Below are 22,049 nucleotides of genomic sequence, written 5' to 3'. Positions count from 1 at the left end.
GTGTTGTCTTGGCTTCCAGGTGTTAATTAAGGCCGCGTACAGGTGTGTTTGGGTCATAGAGAGAGAGAGAGAGAGAGAGAGAGAGAGAGAGAGAGAGAGAGAGAGAGAGAGAGAGAGAGAGAGAATTACCTTCCTCTTATATATGCAAATTAAATGTTAACTTAATCCTGTTATATTAGTCAGTTGTGATCGCTATTTTTTTCTCATTTCTATCTTTTATTTTCTTGTTCACTTTTGCTTTTTACTGATGTCTTCTAAGCGCCTTCATCTTCCTTTGTGATTTATTTTCCTTATTATCGTCGTTATTGTCGTCATCTTCGTCTTTTTCCTCCTCCTCCTCCTCCTTTTTTCTTCATGTGTTTCTCTTCGTCTTCATTCTCTTTCTTAGCATTTACCTTATTCAGTATCCTATTTTATCTTATCTTTCTCCTCCTCCTCCTCCTTCTTCTTCTTCTCTTCTCTTCTCTTCTCTTCTCTTCTCTTCTCTTCTCTTCTCTTCTCTTCTCTTCTCTTCTCTCCTCTCCTCTCCTCTCCTCTCCTCTCCTCTCCTCTCCTCTCCTCTCCTCTCCTTTCCTCTCCTCTTCTCTCCTCTCCTCTCCTCTCCTCTCCTCTCCTCTCCTCTCCTCTCCTCCTCTCTTCCTCACCCTGCGCTTTACAACCTAACATAGTATTAATAGTATTATATTTTGCATCAGACAACACAGCTTATCATAAACAGCCTCGTAAAAACGTACATTATTCCTGCTGTTTGTCTCTTCCTTTATATTCCTTTGTGTTTCCTTTGTATTCCGTTGCATTATTTTGTGTTTCTTTGTATTCTTTTTTGTGTTCCTTTGTTTTTTTTGTATTCTCTTATGTTCCTTTGTGTTCCTTTGTATTCTCCTTTCTTTCTTGTATTTCCTTTGTGTTCCTATGTGCTTCCTTGTGTTTCCTTTGGGTTCATCTGTGTTCCTTTACACTATCCTTTGTTCGTCTGTATTTCTTTGTTTCCTTCGTATTCCTTTATATTCCTTTGCATTCCCTTGTGTTTCTTTGGGTCTCCTTTGTATTCCTTTGTGTTCCTTTGTATTCCTTTGTGTTTCCTTTGCATGCTCTTTTCCTCCTTTGTGTTTCCTTGTTATTCCTCTTTCCTTTGTATTCCTTTGTGTTCCCTTGTATTTTCTTTACTTCCTTTGTGTTTTCTTGTATTCCTTTATCTTTCTTTGTATTCCTTTATATTCCTTTGGGTTCCTCTTCCTCCTGTATTCATAACACCCTCTCCTCACACCCGCAGGACGCCACAGAGCAGTGCAGCCTTGGTAGGGAGGTGTCCTTGGGCAGCGACAGTGGGCGGATGGTGATGACGGTGGTGGTGGTGGGCGGGCTGGGTGCAGGGGCGGCTCGGAGGTCCTGCCACGCCCACGGAGCCTCGCCTTTCTTCCTCAACACCCAGGAGGACGCCGATATCCTGCGTAGGACTCTGAAAGGTGAGTTGTGATGGAGGTAGATAGATAAGGGGTAGAAAGGTATATAGAAGAAATAGATAGAGGAGATACATATAGATTTGATAATTAGTTCTGAAGGTGAGAAATAGATTGGATAAGTAGATAGATTGATAAATATAGAAAAAAAAAAGACTGACAGAGAGTGGAATCAATAGATGGATAAAGGAGATATATTAATAGATAGATAGACTGGATAATTAGTTCTGAAGGAGGAAGATAGATTGGTTAATTAGATAAACAGATAAAAAAAGATTGAATAAATACGAGTAGATCGATAGATTAATAGATACATAGATAGATAGACAAACAAATTTATAATCATATGTAAATAGATGGATAGGTAGATAGATTGATTGGTAGATGAATAAATAGATAGATGGATTGATACATAGATGAATTAATAGAGAAACAAATAGATGAATTGACAGGTTAATATGTTCATAGGTAAACAACGAAATAAATTGAACTATAGATAGACAGGCAAACAAGCAAACAGACAGACACACAAACAGATAGATAAAAAAAAAGAAACGCTAAACTGTTGCAATTTATTTTATGTTATTTAATAGTTTAACTTTTGTGTATATTTTTTTTTTATTTAATTCGTTTGACTTTCTCTGTAGTTTTATTTTATTTTATTTATTCTTTTTTTTTCCGCTTGTTTCCATCACGCTTTTTTTTTTCTCTTCCTTGTTTCCGTTTTATTTGAAGTCACGCGTTATTCTTTTTGTGGATTTGACGTCTTTGTTTTATTCATTTTTATTTTTTTCCCTCCCTTTTGTTATCATTTATCTATTTCTCTAAACGTTTTCTTCTTAATTATTGTTTTATTCTATGCTTTTATCTTCTTCCCCTTCTTTCTCTTTCTTTTTTTTATGTCCCGCATCCTTTTAGTCTTTTATGCTCCTTTCCTTTATTTTCTTCTTTCCTTCTTTCTTTCTTTCTTCATTTCTTTCTTTTTTTCTTTGTGATGCATACGTTTATTTATGTGTTTGTCTTGCATAGCTTAGCCTCTCTCTCTCTCTCTCTCTCTCTCTCTCTCTCTCTCTCTCTCTCTCTCTCTCTCTCTCTCTCTCTCTCTCTCTCTCTCTCTCTCTCTCTCTCTCTCTCTCTCTCTCTCTCTCTCTCTCTCTCTCTCTAATCCCTCATCACCCTGTCACCTTCTCTTACCCTTTCCGTCTTTCTCTCCCTCCTTCTCCCTCTCCTCCCTCTCCCTCTCCCTTCCTCTCCTCGCTTACACAAACAACACCTCCACACACATCCTCCCACACACTCCCTCTTTCCACTCTCCGCGTCTCTCCTCCCCTTCTCCCTGTATTCCTATCCCTTTTGATCTCTCCCCTCACCTCTTCTGTCTTCTTTTCCTCCCACGAACACCTTATATTTTTATCTGTTCGCTTATCTCCCTCTTCTGCCCTCCTCCTCCTCCTCCTCCTCCTCCTCCTCCTCCTCTTATTTACGTGTGGCATATAATTTACTAGGCAATACAGGTGATCAAGGTAACCACACGCATTACCTGTCCCTTCAGGTAATTTTCCCTCCCACTTGTATTTTGTGGCCGGCTACTGTTGAGAGAGAGAGAGAGAGAGAGAGAGAGAGAGAGAGAGAGAGAGAGAGAGGGAGAGGGAGAGTGAGAGGGAAAGGGACTTAGCTTGAGCCGAAAGACAAACATATAGTCAAATAAACAAATAAATGCCACGCAAAGAGACAAGAGAAAAACAAAGAAAGGAAGAGTAAAAGAGAGAATAAAGGATACGAAGAAAAATACAATAATGCATAGAAGTTCATAAGAAGATAAAGAAGGAAAGGAAGAAAGAATAGAATAAAAGAATATTTAAGCAGCTAAGAGAGAGAGAGAGAGAGAGAGAGAGAGAGAGAGAGAGAGAGAGAGAGAGAGAGAGAGAGAGAGAGAGAGAGAGAGAGCTACTAAGCCAGGCAGAAAGACAAACACACAAACAGATAGAGGGGGTAGTATGAAGAAAGAAAGAGGATGAAAGAAAGAGAAAGAAAATAACAAAAGAAAATAAATGTTACAAGAAAGAAAAATAGGAAATATGATTAACACAATATATTCAAGAGAGAGAGAGAGAGAGAGAGAGAGAGAGAGAGAGAGAGAGAGAGAGAGAGAGAGAGAGAGAGAGAGAGAGAGAGAGATTAATACTTAGTCTCATCCTCCTTCAGTTTAATCATTCTCTCTCTCTCTCTCTCTCTCTCTCTCTCTCTCTCTCTCTCTCTCTCTCTCTCTCTCTCTCTCTCTCTCTCTACTTTTCCACCATAAACCTCCTCTCTCTCTCTCTCTCTCTCTCTCTCTCTCTCTCTCTCTCTCTCTCTCTCTCTCTCTCTCTCTCTCTCTCTCTCTCTCTCTCTCTCTCTCTCTCTCTCTCTCCCTACTTTTCCACCATAAACCTCCTCTCATGCTCTCTCATTCTCCATATTTTTTCCTCTCTCCTTCACCTCTCACTGCCTCCCCTCACCCTCTTTTTCCTCTCCCTTTTCCTCTCCCTCTCCCTCCTCTCACTTACTCTCATTTGGACATTTGGCCATGAAGTTATGTTTGTATTTCTTTTTAATGGGGAAGAGAAATGGGAAAGGAAGGAAGAGGAGGAAGAGGAAGATTCTGAATCTCCATCTATATTCAAGTGAATGAGAAAAGAGAGAAAAAAGAAATACACAAAGTATTTTATTTTCGTTTCTCTTTTCTCTTTCTTTCTTTATAGTATTTCCGCAATTGCTCTTTTTATCACACAGTCTCTCTCTCTCTCTCTCTCTCTCTCTCTCTCTCTCTCTCTCTCTCTCTCTCTCTCTCTCTCTCTCGTGTGTGTGTGTGTGTGTGTGTGTGTGTGTGTGTGTGTGTGTGTGTGTGTGTGTGTGTGTGTGTGTGTGTGTGTGTGTGTGTGTGTGCGCGCGCGCGCTCTTGTGCGCGCGTGTTTCTTTCCCTTTCAATATTTCAGAGTTGCAGCGAGGCAGTAAGGGAGAGAGAGAGAGAGAGAGAGAGAGAGAGAGAGAGAGAGAGAGAGAGAGAGAGAGAGAGAGAGAGAGAGAGAGAGAGAGAGAGAGAGAGCGTCGGCTAAAGGAAAGAGGAGGGAGTGAAGAAGAGAGTGGAGATGACGAGAGGAGGAGGGGGAGGAGGAGGAGGAGGAGGAGAAGGAGGAGGAGGAGGAGGAGGAGGAGGAGGAGGAAGAAGAGGTCAGCTTTGAAAATGGAGTGCTGAGATTTCTGTCATGTCTTGTATTTACAACGTAATGTATACAACGTCCATGTATGTATGTATGTATGTATGTATGTATGTATGTATGTATGTATGTATGTATGTAGTTTCGTAGTAAATATAATCCTTTACGCTAGTGATTCGTGTGTGTGTGTGTGTGTGTGTGTGTGTGTGTGTGTGTGTGTGTGTGTGTGTGTGTGTGTGTGTGTGTGTGTGTGTGTGAAGCAAATACGCCTTTTATATGTATACATCAAAATTTACACTTCATTTCATTCATATTCTTGGTGCATTTTTCCTTCTGCCCCTGCTCTTCTTCACACCTGTCTGCCCACCTGTCTGTCACTATTTATTGTTCTGTCTTCACATGTTTTTCGAAAGTCTATATTTCTTCCATTTTTCATCATGGGAAGTTAAGTTTTTGATTTTCGCGAAGGAGAAATAATAATAACAAAATCTGTATTACCAGTATTAGTAGTAGTAGTAGCAGTAGTAGTAGTAATAGTAGAAGTAGTAGTAGTAGTAGTAGTAGAAGTCGCAGGTGTTTCCAGCGTGAGATAAGTGAGCAAAAGGTGTGTCAAGATTGTGAGAAGATTAGTAAAGGTGAGAAAAGTTACTGGAGACACGTATAGAGAGAGAGAGAGAGAGAGAGAGAGAGAGAGAGAGAGAGAGAGAGAGAGAGAGAGAGAGAGAGAGAGAGAGAGAGAGAGAGAGAGAGAGAGAATGTTGAGTTATAATGCTCCACTACCATCAGTAAACCTAAAGGAGGAGGGAAAAGAAGAAGAGGAAGAGAAGGAGGAGGAGGAGGAGGAGGAGGAGGAGGAGGAGGAGGAGGAGGAGGAGGAGGAGGAGGAGGAGGAGGAGAGGTTGAAGAAGGAGAAGGAGAAAGAAGAGGAGGAGGAAGAAAAAAAAAAAAAAAGAAGAGGAGGAGGAGATGCCTTGAGGAGCCTCACGCAGAAGGGGCAGACGGAGGAGCACCAGTTTAAATGTCAGCGGCCTGGCTGACCCGCTTACCCAGGGCTGGACCGCGACCTTTGAGAGAGAGAGAGAGAGAGAGAGAGAGAGAGAGAGAGAGAGAGAGAGAGAGAGAGAGAGAGAGAGAGAGAGAGAGAGAGAGAGAGAGCCCCTTAAAAAACAGCACCGCCTAACTTCAGACGCGAGGCACCAGAGAGACGCGCGTGCAGAGTGTTGCCTTACCTGACTGTCTTACCTTTGCCCTTCGCACCTGTCCTCTCCAACCCGCTCCGTGCTGCCCAGGAGAGTTTACGGAATGCGGGGTGTTTTTGTTTGTTTTGATTTTTGTTTGTTTGTTATTTTTTGTATTTTTTTTCTTTTTTGTATTTAATTTTGCTATGGTTTATTTTGTTGTGATTTTTTTCTTATTTTGGTTCTGTAATTGTTTTTTTTTATTGGTTTTGTTTTATTTTTTATTTATTTGTTCTCGTTTTTATTTATTCTGCGGCCTTTATGTTAATTTTGCCGTTTTTTTTTATTCTTTTTTGTTTTCTTATCTACTTTCTCTTGTTTTTATTTTTTTCCGCTGCCTTTTTATTAATTTTGATATCGGGTTCCTCCTCCTCCTCCTCCTCCTCCTCCTCCTCCTCCTCCTCCTCCTCCTCCTCCTCCTCCTCCTCCTCCTCCTCCTCCTTCTGATTCACATTGAAATGATGTTAATGATACTTCGCGTTACATGTTTTTTATGTATTTTTTCGTATACCATTACTAATTATTATTATTATCATTATTTTTTACGTATTTGCTTTATATACGACATGTGCAAGAGAACTTTTATTGTGTGAGTCAAGGGCGTGTGTGTGTGTGTGTGTGTGTGTGTGTGTGTGTGTGTGTGTGTGTGTGTGTGTGTGTGTCCGTGAAAGGGAATCATGAATAATAGTAATGCCACCAATAATAATAAAAACAATATCAGCAACAATAACAATAATAAACAAAAACAAAACAACAACAAGAATTCATCAGACAAACAAACTAACAAACAACATAGCCATCAAACAACAAAATGATCAGCCACTCAAACAAACAACAGCTAAACAAACAAGAACAACAAACAAACAAGAACAAACAAACAAACAAACAAACAAACAAACAAGAGAAAATCAATCACATAGATAACCTCTTCAAAACAAACAAATCCTCAAAAGACAAACAAACAAACAAACAAACAATATAAGAAGCGGACAACCCCGAGCTTGGACACGCGCATAGAACAAAAGGAGCCCTGGTATAGAAGTCCCGTTGCACCTGCGCACTCTCACCTCGCTGGGGCGCTCTTAGAGGCGGCGTGACGGGCGTGCCGAGGAGGAGGAGGAAGAGGAGGAGGAGGAGGAGGAGGAGGAGGAGGAGGAGGAGGCCATGCAGTCAGATACCATGGCGTGTCCTCTTCCTTGTTGTTGTTGTTGTTGTTGTTGTTGCTGCTGCTGCTGTTTTATTGTTCTTTTTGTTTTCATTCTTGTTTTCCTTTTCCTCCTCCTCCTCCTCCTCCTCTTCCAACATTCATAAAGAAATTTATATTTAGGAGGAGGAGGAGGAAGAGGAGGAGAAGAGGAGGAGGAGGAGGAGGAGGAGGAGGAGGAGGAGGAGGAGGAGGAGGAGGAGGGGGAGGAGGAATATACAAAGGAATACAAAGGAAAGCCAAACAGCAACAGACCTTTTGGTCCTTGCAAGGCTGTTTGGTAACTACTTCTAACTAGCTACAGTGAAGAGAGACAGGACAGCATAGCAGAAGGCTCCTCCCCACCCACCACTCCCTCCAGCTTGCGCTGGCATGGAAATAGTTGGGAAAAGTACCATGCAGTATGGAAAAACTGACATGGAAATTTTCATAGGAAAGGATGAAAGGAAGAGGAGGAGGAGGAGGAGGAGGAGGAGAAGACAGCGGCCAGAGAGGAGTTAGTGAAGAAGTTAGTCACCACAATTCTCCTCCTCCTCCTCCTCCTCCTCCTCCTCCTCCTCATCCATTACACACACAAATAATCACCAAAAAAGATAATTCTATACCCGCCATACAAAATAAGAAAAAAACAGATGCTTTGAGATTAAAAACACAAGAGGTTATAAATATATGACGTAAAAGAGGGAATATTAAAAGCTTATGAGAAGAGAAGAGGAGAAGAGACGATTGAAATTAAGAGTAACAGATGCGAAACTTGAATGAAAGATCCGGCGAGAGAGAGAGAGAGAGAGAGAGAGAGAGAGAGAGAGAGAGAGAGAGAGAGAGAGAGAGAGAGAGAGAGAGAGAGAGTCAAGAAAATAAACACCAGTGGATCTCCCGGCACACAAAAGAAGGTGTTTGGGCTGGTATAGAGGAAAGCCCCGCGATGCATGAAAGGGTTGGTGAGAAGAGACGCACCTTCCGAATGCACGCCACTCTGAAAGGTTTTCCGACAGGTGTAAGAGAGAGAGAGAGAGAGAGAGAGAGAGAGAGAGAGAGAGAGAGAGAGAGAGAGAGAGAGAGAGAGAGGTCGATAAAGCAAGAACAGAGAGAGAAATGGAGTTAGAAGAGAAAAGGTTAGAAAATATTGAGGTAAAGGGAGAGAAAAACAAAGATGGAGGAGGATGTAGACAGAGAGAGAGAGAGAGAGAGAGAGAGAGAGAGAGAGAGAGAGAGAGAGAGAGAGAGAGAGAGAGAGAGAGAGAGACGAGGGCAGTGATGCAAAAAATTGTAGCTTTCAGGCGAAGAGAAAAAATACAGAGGTACATTTTGGGTTTGAAAAGTGCTAAGACTCAGATGCAGGCAAAGGTATAAAGTGTCTGTATCACGTTTACCAGAGAGAGAGAGAGAGAGAGAGAGAGAGAGAGAGAGAGAGAGAGAGAGAGAGAGAGAGACTGACAAAGAGACTGACAGATAGAATTATAATAAAAATAGATAAACAAACAAAAAATTACGTAGCTTGTTAGTTCTAGTAGCGAAGCGAAGAAAAAACCTCGTAAATAATAATAATAAATAAATAGATAACTTGCGCCATATGTCTGAGCCCCATTATGAAACTGCGCCATGCAATACCCCGATCCTAAGACGGCGCAAAAAATACCAGTTAAGCTGCGCAAACTAGATAGCGGCAAGGTCACTGACGAGAGAGAGAGAGAGAGAGAGAGAGAGAGAGAGAGAGAGAGAGAGAGAGAGAGAGAGAGAGAGAGAGAGAGAGAGAGAGAGAGAGAGAGAGAGAGAGACGAAATTACCCGCTTCAAGACATTAACACGTCAATAAGACAGAAAGATTACTAGGAAAAGACAGACATTTTTTACAGCCAGTATTAGACAGGCCAGGTGAGAGCAACACCTGGCGAGAGAGAGAGAGAGAGAGAGAGAGAGAGAGAGAGAGAGAGAGAGAGAGAGAGAGAGAGAGAGAGAGAGAGAGAGAGAGAGAGAGAGAGAGAGAGAGAGAGAGAGAGAGAGAGAGAGAGAGAGAAACACAGGTGAACAAACACATACGCTACAATTATTAACACACCAGGCAAGAGGTAAGGAACACAGGTAAACAAACGGAAGTAACAGGCAATAACTGGAGTAATATAAGCAGGTGAGGACGCAGACGCAGGTGCAGAAGGAGGGAATTCAGGTGCACTGGGAAGAGAGAGAGAGAGAGAGAGAGAGAGGGAAAGGAAAAAAGAGAGTAAGAGGAGGAGGGAGAACAGATGATGTGGACACGGAATAAACAACAGCAGGAAATGTAGGTTAGGTTAGGTTAGGGTACGTGTGGAGAGAGAGAGAGAGAGAGAGAGAGAGAGAGAGAGAGAGAGAGAGAGAGAGAGAGAGAGAGAGAGAGAGAGAGAGAGAGAGAGAGAGAGAGAGAGAGAGAGAGAGAGAGAGAGAGAGAGAGAGAGAGAGAGAGAGAGAGAGAGAGAGAGAGAGAGAGGCTTGAAAATATTACTTGGTTCGTCTCGAGTAATTTGAGTTTTGACGCAGGTGGAGGCAAGAAAATGACGCGTAGAAGAGAGAGAGAGAGAGAGAGAGAGAGAGAGAGAGAGAGAGAGAGAGAGAGAGAGAGAGAGAGAGAGAGAGAGAGAGAGAGAGAGAGAGAGAGAGAACTGATGAATGGAGTAAGAGGCAAAATATAAGAAGATAAAGATAAGGAGAGGGAGAGAGAAGGGATTGAAAACCGATACGGAACGAAAGACGATATGAAGGAAGAGGAAGGGAGAGAGAAAAGAATAAATGAAGGAAGGAAGGGAGAGGAGAGACCTGATAACACGCCTCAAACAAGATAAAGCACAACAAACACAACAGAAAAAAAAAGAAACAAAAAAAACAAAGGAGATTATGAAACACGAGATTATTACTGATCATCGAAAGAAAACGGGAATCAAAGAGAAAACGGATGCGCGGTTGAGTCAAGGAGAGTGAAGGGAAGACTAAAGAGTAATGGAGGGAAAAATAGAAGGCGGAGAAACGGCCCCCTGATGGAGTTTGTGCCAGTAATCACCACTAACGACCGTAACGAGGTCATTCACGCTCTCTTGCTCGTTAAGCTGCCAGGCATAGCTCACGTGAGGGGCTTCCGGCGCGACAGGTGAGAGAGAGAGAGAGAGAGAGAGAGAGAGAGAGAGAGAGAGAGAGAGAGAGAGAGAGAGAGAGAGAGAGAGAGAGAGAGTGCGTCAGTCATGTCTATTTCCTTATTCATAACGAGTCAGTTTTTTTTTTCTCTCTCTCTCTCTCTCTCTCTCTCTCTCTCTCTCTCTCTCTCTCTCTCTCTCTCTCTCTCGAACCTGTGGATAAGGGATACTGCATTTCTCTTCATGTTCAGAGAGAGAGAGAGAGAGAGAGAGAGAGAGAGAGAGAGAGAGAGAGAGAGAGAGAGAGAGAGAGAGAGAGAGAGAGAGAATTTGTGAAATGAAGGAAGAAAAGAAATGTAATTAATGGAAGGAAAAGGAGAGAACAGAAGGTCAGAATAAACATGAGAGAGAGAGAGAGAGAGAGAGAGAGAGAGAGAGAGAGAGAGAGAGAGAGAGAGAGAGAGAGAGAGAGAGAGAGAGAGAGAGTAATTTACAAAGTTTAAAATTCAAGGCAGTCACAGCCGTTTAAACATTTTTCTTTAATCATCAAATTGTTTTTTCTTTCACATTTTTCGTCTCAAGTAATTCAATTAGCACTTACTTGTTTCCCTCCTCCTCCTCCTCCTCCTCCTCCTCCTCCTCCTCCTATTCCTTTTTTCATTTGCATCTTTTCATTGTTCTCCATCTCTCTTTCCATCAGTCAAGAAGAAATGAGGAAGAAAAAAAAAACCGAAAAAGAAAAAAAAAACTAATCTGAATTCATGCTTACCTTACGCTACTGTTCCTCCTCCTCCCCTTCTTCTTTTTCCTCCTCCTCCTCCTCCTCCTCCTCCTCCTCCTCCTCCTCCTCCTCCTCCTCCTCCACAAATGCAAATCTCGCGGGCGTCCAATTCAAGTTAACAGGAGGAGGCAGTAGACACCTGCCGAAACGATAATTACTCCCAGTGAGGTCTAAAGCACTGTTCAGGGGGTGCTGTGAACTTATCATTAAACCCAGCTGTGACCTCACTGAACGTTTCCCTTTGTGTCTCACAACACAAGGGGGTAGTCACAGCCTGCCCTCTAAAGACAACTCTCTTCCTCCACACAAAACTACAAGCACCTAATAACACACACACCCTTCACTCCAAAAATTTTAAAATCATGGCGACTCCTACACCAGCCTCGGAGTCCCCATCTGGGGAGGGGACCATAAATGTCCCCAGGTCGGACTGCCTTTCCGTCGACGACCCTAAGTGTCTTGACACCCCCCTCAACTTTTTCTTCATTAACTTCTGCAACATTCGCGGTCTAAGATCTAATTTTCAATCTGTAGAACACCACACCTCTCCTCTTCTAAACCTCATCTTCTTTTCCTCACTGAAACTCAGGTGTCTGAGGCAACTGACAGTAGCCCCTTTTCTGTTCCCTCCTACTTTCTCTATCCTCATTTTCGATCCAAAGCTGGATGCTGCGTTTATGTGCGCAATGACTTAACCTGCTCTCGTGCCCACGCTCTTGAATCTTCCGAGTTTTCCACCATCTGGCTACGACTACAGAGTCATTCTCATACTAAATTTATCTGTGCTGTATACCTCTCTCCTAACTCCTCTGACTATAAGAAATTCTTTGACTACTTAACTTCCAAAGTGGAGCACATTCTGACCCTCTTCCCTTTTGCAGAGATCTCCATTCTTGGAGACTTCAATGTTCACCACCAGCTTTGGCTTTCCTCTCCCTTCACTGACCATCCTGGTGAACTAGCCTACAACTTTGCTATCCTCCATGACCTAGAGCAATTGGTGCAACACCCTACTCGTATTCCTGACCGTCTTGGAGATACGCCCAACATTCTTGACCTTTTCCTGACCTCTAATCCTTCTGCTTATGCTGTCACCCTTTCTTCTCCGTTGGGCTCCTCCGATCACAATCTCATATCTTTATCTTGTCCTATCACTCCAATCCCTCCTCAGGATCCCCCTAAGCGAAGGTGCCTCTGGCGTTTTGCCTCTGCTAGTTGGGGGGACCTGAGGCGGTATATTTGCTGATTTTCCTTGGAATGACTACTGCTTCCGTGTCAGAGACCCGTCTTTGTGTGCTGAGCGCATAACAGAGGTGATAGTGTCTGGCATGGAGGCGTACATTCCTCACTCTTTTTCTCGTCCTAAACCTTCTAAACCTTGGTTTAACACAGCTTGTTCTCGTGCTATACATGATAGAGAGGTGGCCCACAAAAGGTACTTAAGCCTTCCTTCACCAGAATCTCATGCACTTTATATTTCTGCCCGGAACCATGCCAAGTCTGTTCTCCAACTAGCCAAAAACTCCTTCATTAACAGAAAATGTCAAAACCTTTCAAGATCTAACTCCCCTCGTGATTTCTGGCATCTAGCCAAAAATATCTCCAATAACTTTGCTTCTTCTTCTTTCCCTCCTCTACTTCAACCAGATGGCACCACTGCTATCACATCTATTTCTAAAGCTGAACTCTTTGCTCAAACCTTTGCTAAAAACTCTACCTTGGACGATTCTGGGCTTGTTCCTCCCTCTCCTCCACCCTCTGACTACTTCATGCCTCGTATTAAAATTCTTCGTAATGATGTTTTCCATGCCCTCGCTGGCCTAAACCCTCAGAAGGCTTATGGACCTGATGGGGTCCCTCCTATTGTTCTCCGAAACTGTGCCTCCGTGCTTGCACCTTGCCTAGTCAAACTCTTTCAGCTCTGTCTGTCAACATCTACCTTTCCTTCTTGCTGGAAGTTTGCCTACATTCAACCTGTTCCTAAAAAGGGTGACCGCTCTAATCCCTCAAACTACCGTCCTATTGCTTTAATTTCCTGCTTATCTAAAGTTTTTGAATCTATCCTCAACAGGAAGATTCTTAAACATCTATCACTTCACAACCTTCTATCTGATCGCCAGTATGGGTTCCGTCAAGGCCGCTCGACTGGTGATCTTCTGGCTTTCCTTACTGAGTCTTGGTCATCCTCTTTTAGAGACTTTGGTGAAACTTTTGCTGTTGCCTTGGACATATCAAAAGCCTTTGATAGAGTCTGGCACAAAGCTTTGATTTCCAAACTACCCTCCTACGGTTTCTATCCTTCTCTCTGTAACTTCATCTCAAGTTTCCTTTCTGACCGTTCTATTGCTGCTGTGGTAGACGGTCACTGTTCTTCTCCTAAATTCTATTAACAGTGGTGTTCCTCAGGGGTTCTGTCCTGTCACCCACTCTCTTCTTATTATTCATTAATGATCTTCTAAAACAAACTTCTTGTCCTATCCACTCCTATGCTGATGATACCACCCTGCACTTTTCCACGTCTTTTCATAGACGTCCAACCCTTCAGGAGGTAAACATATCACGCAGGGAAGCCACAGAACGCCTGACTTCTGATCTTTCTAAAATTTCTGATTGGGGCAGAGCAAACTTGGTATTGTTCAATGCCTCAAAAACTCAATTCCTCCATCTATCAACTCGACACAATCTTCCAGACAACTATCCCCTCTTCTTCAATGACACTCAACTATCCCCCTCTTCTACACTGAACATCCTCGGTCTGTCCTTTACTTATAATCTGAACTGGAAACTTCACATCTCATCTCTAGCTAAAACAGCTTCCATGAAGTTAGGTGTTCTGAGACGTCTCCGCCAGTTTTTCTCACCCCCGCAGCTGCTAACTCTGTACAAGGGCCTTATCCGTCCATGTATGGAGTATGCTTCACATGTCTGGGGGGGTTCCACTCATACTGCTGTTCTAGACAGGGTGGAATCAAAAGCTTTTCGTCTCATCAACTCCTCTCCTCTAACTGACTGTCTTCAGCCTCTCTCTCACCGCCGCAATGTTGCATCTCTAGCTGTCTTCTACCGCTATTTTCATGCTAACTGCTCTTCTGATCTTGCTAACTGCATGCCTCCCCTCCTTCCGCGGCCTCGCTGCACAAGACTTTCTTCTTTCTCTCACTCCTATTCTGTCCACCTCTCTAACGCAAGAGTTAACCAGTATTCTCAATCATTCATCCCTTTCTCTGGTAAACTCTGGAACTCCTTGCCTGCTTCTGTATTTCCACCTTCCTATGACTTGAATTCCTTCAAGAGGGAGGTTTCAAGACACTTATCCACCAATTTTTGACCACTGCTTTGACCCTTTTAGGGACTGGCATTTCAGTGGGCATTTTTTTTTATTAGATTTTTGTTGCCCTTGGCCAGTATCCTTCCTACATAAAAAAAAAAAAAAAAAAAAAAAAAATTTTAGTCCCCCTTGTGCTGTGTGTAAAAGAAAACGGAGGGTGTAGACGGAAAGAAAACGGGGAGGGGGTCTGGATGGGGTGAAAACAAATGGTGGGCAATAATTTTAAAACTAGCAGTAGAAGATGTATGAGAGGAAGAAGAGGAGGAGGAGGAGGAGGAGGAGGAGGAAGTGGAGGAGGGGGAGGAGGAGGAGGAGGAAAAAGAAGAAGGGAAGGGAGGAAGGGAAACACACTAAAAAACGTTCCCCCCGTCTCTCTCTCTCTCTCTCTCTCTCTCTCTCTCTCTCTCTCTCTCTCTCTCTCTCTCTCTCTCTCTCTCTCTCTCTCTCTCTCTCTCAGAAAAAGAAGATAAACACAAAAATACTGCAAAAAATAGCAGAATAACAGATAATAACAAGAAAGGGAGAACAAGGAAGGAAGGAAGGAAGGAAGAAAGAAGAAAAGAAAAAAATAAAAGAACAAACAGGAGAGAAGAAAATGCGAAACAGGGAATAAACAGCAGAGCAAGTAGAAAGGAAAAGAGAGCAGTAAGAAATAAAAGTAAAGAGGGGGAGAAGGAGGAAGAGAAGAAGAGAGAATGAGAACAGTAAGTAAAGAGGGAAGAAGGAGAATGAAAAAAAAAAAAAAAGGGTTTCCGCTAAAGTTAATCTCGTCTTATCTGTCAGAGAGAGAGAGAGAGAGAGAGAGAGAGAGAGAGAGAGAGAGAGAGAGAGAGAGAGAGAGAGAGAGAGAGAGAGAGAGAGAGAGAGAATCTTCATTACAAATATTTTGAAATCCGATCGAAATTAAATAGAAAGAGAGAAAGAAAGGAACGGATAAGAAGCAAGAGAAAGACGGAATAGAGGAAAGAAAGAAAGAAGGGAAGAGAGGGAAGGAATTAGGAAGAGGGAAATGTAGGAATTGAGAATTAATAAGGGAGGAAGGAAGAAAGGCATGAGAAGATAAAGAGGGGGAGGAGAAAAAAAAATGAGAAGATAAAGACAAATGAAGGAGAGGAAAAGGATGAAAATGAATAGGAAGAAAGAGAGAGAGGAAAAAAAAACAAATAAGGAGAAAAATTAAAGGCAGAAATAGGAAATAAAGGAGGGAGTGTTTAAAGGAGAGAGAGAGAAGAACGAATAAGGAGGTAGAGAGGAAGAGAAGGGGAGGAAGAAAAAGAGAGATAAAGAATAAAGAAAAGAGAAATAGTTAGAAGTGGACAGATAAAATGTAACATAGAAAAAAAGAGAAAAATCGAGAAGAAAGGAAAAAGGAAGAAACAAAGAAGGAAAGAAAAGTCGATAATAAGTAAAGGATAATTGAAAAAAAAAGGGACATGAATAAAGGGAGGAATAGGGAGAGAGAAGAGAGAAGGTAAAAAAGGAATCGATAAGAGAGAAGATAAATAAGAACAAAGAGAATACCTCAATAGGAATCGAGAAGAGAGAAGAGAAATAGAAATAAAGAAGAGAAAGAGAAGAGAACTAGGAATCGATAAAAGAGGAAATGAACAGAAATCGAAGAGAGAGAGAGAGAAGATGAATAGAAATGAAAGAGAGAGAGAGAGGCAGGAAATAAGAGTCGAGAAGAGAGAAAAGAAACAGCGATACAGAACAGAGAAGAATAGGAAGAGAGAAGAGAGAGGATAGAAGTCGAGAGATATTAGAGAGAGGAGATAACCTACCCGCTCTATCACACATGCAAATTTCTGTCCATTTATATAGAGGGGGCCTAATAAATGTGACGTAGTATATGTGTGCGCCCAAGGAACACCACGACAGGAAGCCCGCAGGTGTAATAGTATGTAGATTGACCGCCAGGTGAGGTGATGGCGCTGTATGTGTGTATGTGTGTGTGTGCCTAAAGTTGCGATGCCGTATGTGTGTGTGTGTGTGTGTGTGTGTGTGTGTGTGTGTGTGTGTGTGTGTGTGTTTACCTGGGTGCCTGCAATGAGCTCACCTGTCGGGGCTTCCTGCTTTTGTTTGTTGTGTGTCTATTTGTGTAAATGTTGACCGCTACGTGAAATTGAATTAACTGCCCACTCCACTAAACTGTGCGCTGATACTGTCCTTTCCATCCATCCACACACACACACACACACACACACACACACACACACACACACACACACACACACACACACACACACACACACACACACACACACACACACACACACACACACACACACACACACACACACACACACACACACACACACACACACACAGCTAAGATAAATAGATACATACAAGTAGGTAAATATATGAATAAATGAAAGGTACATGGAAGTAAAATGCAAATAAGTCAATAGATAAATAAATAGGTATAGATGAATGAATAAATAAGATTGAATTTAATAAGATGGAATGTATAAATGGAATAGAAATAAGAATGGTGGTCTTGGAATATTGATACTTGTTTGTTTGTTTGTTTGTTTGTTTTTCTTTTTGTTTGCTTTGCTTCAGTTTCTTGTACATTTCCTTTGCTGCCTTGTCAGTATCATATTTATTCGTGTTTGCTCTGCCTTGCCTTTAGTTTCGTGTATTACTTTCTGCATGGTGTATTCAAATCATGTACTCTGAACTTTTCTCCTCCTGTGTATTATAATGTTGAGTTTCTTCCCAAGCCACGTATTTTGCTCGTGTACTTATGTGGCTCACTTTCCCTTGACACTCTTGAAACTTTTTTGTGTACTTTTCTGTGGCATTTTTTTCTTGGCATTTTTCTCTCTTGCTTTTCCTTAATATTTTATTAACACCTTTTCTTTTTTTTTTTTTTTTGGTACATTTCTGACGCTTTTCCTTGACCACTTTTTTTTATTGACACTCTTCCTTGACATTTTTCTCTGACGTTTCCTTGACATCTTTCTTTTTATTAATGCTTTTATCTGACACTTTTTTTCGACACTTTTCTTGGGCACTTTTCTTCAACATTTTTCCTTGATACTTTTTTTTAACTTTTTTTTTCGCTACCCTTAGAAATAAACTTTTTTTTTTTTTTTTTTTTATATATCTTGACTTCCCTGTCCACCTTTTTATACTTGAGACTCGTATTGCTTTATTTATTGCCCTTATATAAACTCTTCACTTTCTTCCCTAACTTTATAATCCCCAAAAAGATATATGCCACCTTTATTTTTTTCCTCTCATGTAAATTCCTTCCTTATTTTTTTCACCCTAACCACCTTGTCATATTTAACCCTTTCAGTGCGATACGTAATGCTCCGCAGGACAAAAAAATAAAAATAAAAATAAAAATAAATAGATAACTAAAATAAAATAAAAATAAATAAATAAAATAAATAAATAAATAAATAAATGAAGTAAAAAATAAAATAAAAGATTAAATAAATAAAAAAAAAAATGTTTGAAATCTTTATAACCACGTGCAGGAAAGAAGAGGATAAAAAAAGAATATATTTTGCAATTCCTAGTTAGTATAATGTGTGGAGAGATACTGTTCCTGTATTATTTGTTCCTTAACCACTATATGATAAAACGCACACTCCTTATTTATTACTCCTAGTTACAGTTGTTACATCTTGTGCTTCTTATTTAATCATTGTATTGTACTTGTTAGCTTCATACCTTTTTGTTACCCTTATAAGTACCGTTTTTTACCCTCTATTATTTTCCCTAACTAGTTTATGATATTTAAGAGACAAATCCTTCCTTATTTATCACTAATAGATACGTTTTTGTACCCTGTGTTTGTTCCTTAATCACTGTTGTACTTAAGATACATATATTCTCTTATTTATTAACCTTATAGATGTTTTTACCGTCTATTTCTTCCTTAACTACAGCATGATACCCAAGAAATATAGCCTTTCTTATTTATCACCAGTAGATTCATTTTCTTACTCCTTGTTTCTTCCTTTTAGGACACGCTGCTCTATTAATTACATTTACAGATACGATTTTTACCTTCAATTTCTTCCTTAACCACTGCATAATACTTCGGAGACACACCCTTCCTTATTTATCACCATTAGATACATGTTTTACTCGTTTCTTCCTTTAAAGACACATTCCTCAGTTTATTACCTATATATGCAATTTTTATCTTCCATTTCTTTCTTAACCACTGTATGATAGCCAAGAGACACATATTCCCTTTATTTACAACCTTTAAGTATATTCCTTGCCTTATATTTCTCCCTCAACCTTGCCCTTTCTCCCGCCCCCGTTGCTCGTATTCTTCCTGCACATTTCCTGCCTCTACGCTTGGATGCTGGAAGTGTTTTTGTATCTGCACCTTTTACTTATGCGCTGTAGTGTTCCGGGTCCTTCTGCGGTGCTACTTGTGTCCTTCGCGCCCTTGCTTTTTGTGGTGGTGGTGTTTATTGTCTTCAGTATTGGCTAAAAATATTCTCTCATATCTCACTGTTCGTTATGTTCAGTAAAATTGTATGTGTTGTTTGCTACGTGTCTTGTTATGTGTTGGGTTTATGTTAGTGTGTGTTTGTTGTTTTCCTGGTTTAGTGTTGTGTGAGGGAAAACGGTGTTGTGATTCAGTGTTCCTGGTGTTGATTGGATGTGTTGCTTGCTTGTTTGGCGGCTCGTCTTACTCCAAGTTTAGTTACGTTTTGCAGGAGGGATTTCATTTTCTACTTCTTGTGATGTAAGCAGGATTTATGTTGCTTGCTATCTCATTATTTCAAATTTCTGTAAAGTTTAAGGACAGTTTCTCGTCATATATATATTTTTTAACGTTGACAGAATTCATGTTACCAGTTTCTCAATGTCTATCCTCTGTCAGTTTTGAGAGGAAGGAATATTTTGTTTTACTTTCTTGATGTTGGTAAGAATATGCTGTCTTTCATCTTTAACCTCTGTTCTGTTTACATTCGTTCAAATTCTGAGGGGAAAGAATCTCACTTATCGCATTTTTCTCAGTGTGGACAAACTTTTCACTGCCTGTCATCTCATTCTCTCAAAGTGCCGCAAGTTTTTTGACGGGGAAAGAATCTCTCGTGCTCTGCTTCTCCCAGCTCTGACAAAACAAGTGGTGCTCGTATCATCCTTCATCTCTTTCTGTCAAGGCGAAGTTAGGTACAATTAAAGTGGGTCAAGTTAGGTGAAGTTTTCATAGTGTTTCGTTTATCTTTGGGAACTTCGTGTGAGTTTAGTTTAGTAACATTTTTTTTTTCCTAATTGTTATAGTATTGGTATAAGACAACTGTGTGATAGGGATGCATGGAAACACCTGTATTTTATGAGTGCATGACGGCAACTGTTCTCCGTATATGCGATTAACGTGATGAACTACTACTACTACTACTACTACTACTACTACTACTACTACTACTACTACTACTACTCCTCCTACTCTCAGACCAGTGTTTACAATCGTACCATCTCGACTCATTAATGCCCGGTCAGTCAGTGTACCTCTCCAGTCTAGTCGGGCGGGTTTGCTCCAGTGTAACCTTACTTCAGTTTTTTCCCCGGTGATCTTGAGCCGGTCGGTTGCTGTTCCTGACCTACACATGACTCCTCGCTCTGTTCCCGCTCACACTCACCTTGCGCAGACGGAATTAGGTGTGTTCATTAAGACAGACAGGTGATGCTTACCTTGGCGAGTGTCTGTATCCCCCCCCCTCGTCCATTTACGCATCAGCACATACAGGTGGACACAGGTGGGCAGGACAGACTTGCCTTGATTGCTATTTTAGACTATGACGGCGACAGGTGGGTGATTGGACTTACCTGTGTGGTCTCTTGAATTATTAACGCCGTGTCTACTTCCATCCAGGTGGTGAACTAATATTTATTCATTTATTTCCTGATTGATGGATATTTTAACTAACACGAGGACAGGTGAGTGATTGGAGCTTACCTTTGCCGTGTCTTAAAGTGTAAACGCTGTATTTACTTATTTACAGAAAGACTCATATTTATTTATTCATTTATTTTCTGATTGATAGGGGTTTTAAACTATTACAAGGGCAGGTAGGTGATCTGAATCTTACCTGTGCGTTGTTTTGAATTACTTAGCCCTTGTTTACTCATTTGCAGCCAGGTGGTCAATGCGTGTTTTTTTCTCAGGAGTGTATTTATCCATTCACTGATTTCCTGATTGATTGTGTTACTCTCCTGGCTCTCTGGTGCACTGCTTGTCTCGTGGCCTTAAGGTTTACGAGTTCGATCTTCGCTAGTTTGTCGGTGGGAGAGGTAGCGTTGTCTTCTCGTGGTCTATTCGTAACTTTTTTTTATATTTATTTTGTCTGTCTATTTATTTATTCATTTCTTGCTTATTTATTTATGTTTCTGCGACTCCATAACATTTTACTCTTGTTCTCAGGGCAGTTTACAGTGGGAGTGGTAGCGCCTTGTCGTAGTTCAAGTAGACGCCAAGTAAAGTTTGAGCTTAGACACCTCTTTCTCTTTGACAGGCAACTTAAAGAACACCAACAAGCGCCATTTGACCTTAATGCCGCAGCGCCGTAACCCAAATGCTTGTTTTCTTAGATTGCTTAAAGAACACTAACTAACCATTTCGCTTCATTGCCGCAGAGCCATAACTCAAATGTTCCCTTGTTTTCTTCGACTTGATTAAAGAAACCTAACTAGTGCCATTTCGCGTCATTGTTGCAACGCCATAACTCAAATATGCCTTTGTTTTCTTTGACTAACAAGCGCCATTTGACTTCATTACCTCAGCCAGCACCGTGACACAAAATTAACAGCCTCTCGTTCACTTTTCCCTGCAGATTGCGTGAAGAGTGACAAGTTGGGCAGTGTGTGGGTGCCCGTCCGCCGCCACACGAGCCACAAGGGAGTGAACCGTCCAGCCGCGGGCTCCGGAGCTCCAGCGCACGGCAACCTGGAATATGACTGGATGAGCGCGCAGTACAACAGGGGTTCTGACACCATCAGCCTGTTCCCCTTCCCGCCCAGGAACATCCGACGCAGGGGAATTATTTGCGAGGGGAAAGGAAACGCGTAGAGATGTGGAAGGGTGGAGGTAATGTTTGTTTGGTGCGGCCTCTCCCTTCTTTGTGTGTGTGTGTGTGTGTGTGTCTGTGTGTGTGTGTGTCTGTGTGTGTGTGTGTGAAGGCAAGGCCGCCGCATGACCCTGAGGTGCTGCTCCGTTCATTGTGTTTGTTTACCCTTTGACTCCAAGCTCGACCTCGGTGCTACTTGTTCTAGAATGAACTCTTTTTGTGGCCACACGCCCCTCGCCGCCGCCGCCACGCCGCCTGGATGCCGACCTTTGAAATGAGAGGCGGCGTGGCGGCGGCGCGCGTGGCATGCAGGCGCCGTGTGTGTGCCGTGCTGCAGGTTCCTGTGTTGCGGGCTGAGTGTGTGGCTGCGTGCAGTGTGCGTCAATTTCAGTGTGTTGCATTGCCGTCTTATCCAAGCTGCCCTGGACTCTGAGGCATGGAGGCGGCGTGTCGGCAAGCAAGTCACCGTGAGATGCGTGTGGGTGTGTGGGTGTGGATGTCGCGGGAGGCTGGGAGCGCCCCGTTGCTAGGGTGGGCAGGTGCAGCAAGAAGCGGTGGCACTCACTCCCCCGCTCTCTCTGAAGCCACTGTTTTCCCTTCCCCGCCTCGCTCCGAGCCGCTCTAGCCCCTCCCTTCCTCAGCCCGGCCAGGATTTGTTGTTACTCGCAAGTCTAATAAAGCTGTTATTGGAG

The 22,049-nt window shown here is 42.0% G+C and overlaps 1 protein-coding gene across 2 annotated transcripts in view; it reads left to right on the top strand.

The window, feature by feature from the left end:
• Positions 1–22,049, top strand: part of LOC135091079 (uncharacterized) — a 67,486-nt gene extending 45,437 nt beyond the window's left edge. For both annotated transcript variants that reach the window (XM_063988444.1, XM_063988442.1), the window contains exons 3-4: positions 1,274–1,466; positions 21,124–22,049. In XM_063988444.1, coding sequence (XP_063844514.1) covers positions 1,274–1,466; positions 21,124–21,359 — 429 coding nt within the window. In that variant the 3' untranslated portion in view covers positions 21,360–22,049. The remainder of the gene's footprint in view (positions 1–1,273; positions 1,467–21,123) is intronic.

This window comes from Scylla paramamosain, chromosome 36, assembly GCF_035594125.1.
Source record: "Scylla paramamosain isolate STU-SP2022 chromosome 36, ASM3559412v1, whole genome shotgun sequence".
In the NCBI taxonomy this organism is placed as follows: Eukaryota; Metazoa; Arthropoda; class Malacostraca; order Decapoda; family Portunidae; genus Scylla; species Scylla paramamosain.
Note: the sequence above shows the minus strand (reverse complement) of the source record. Positions and strands in the feature narration are given on the sequence as shown.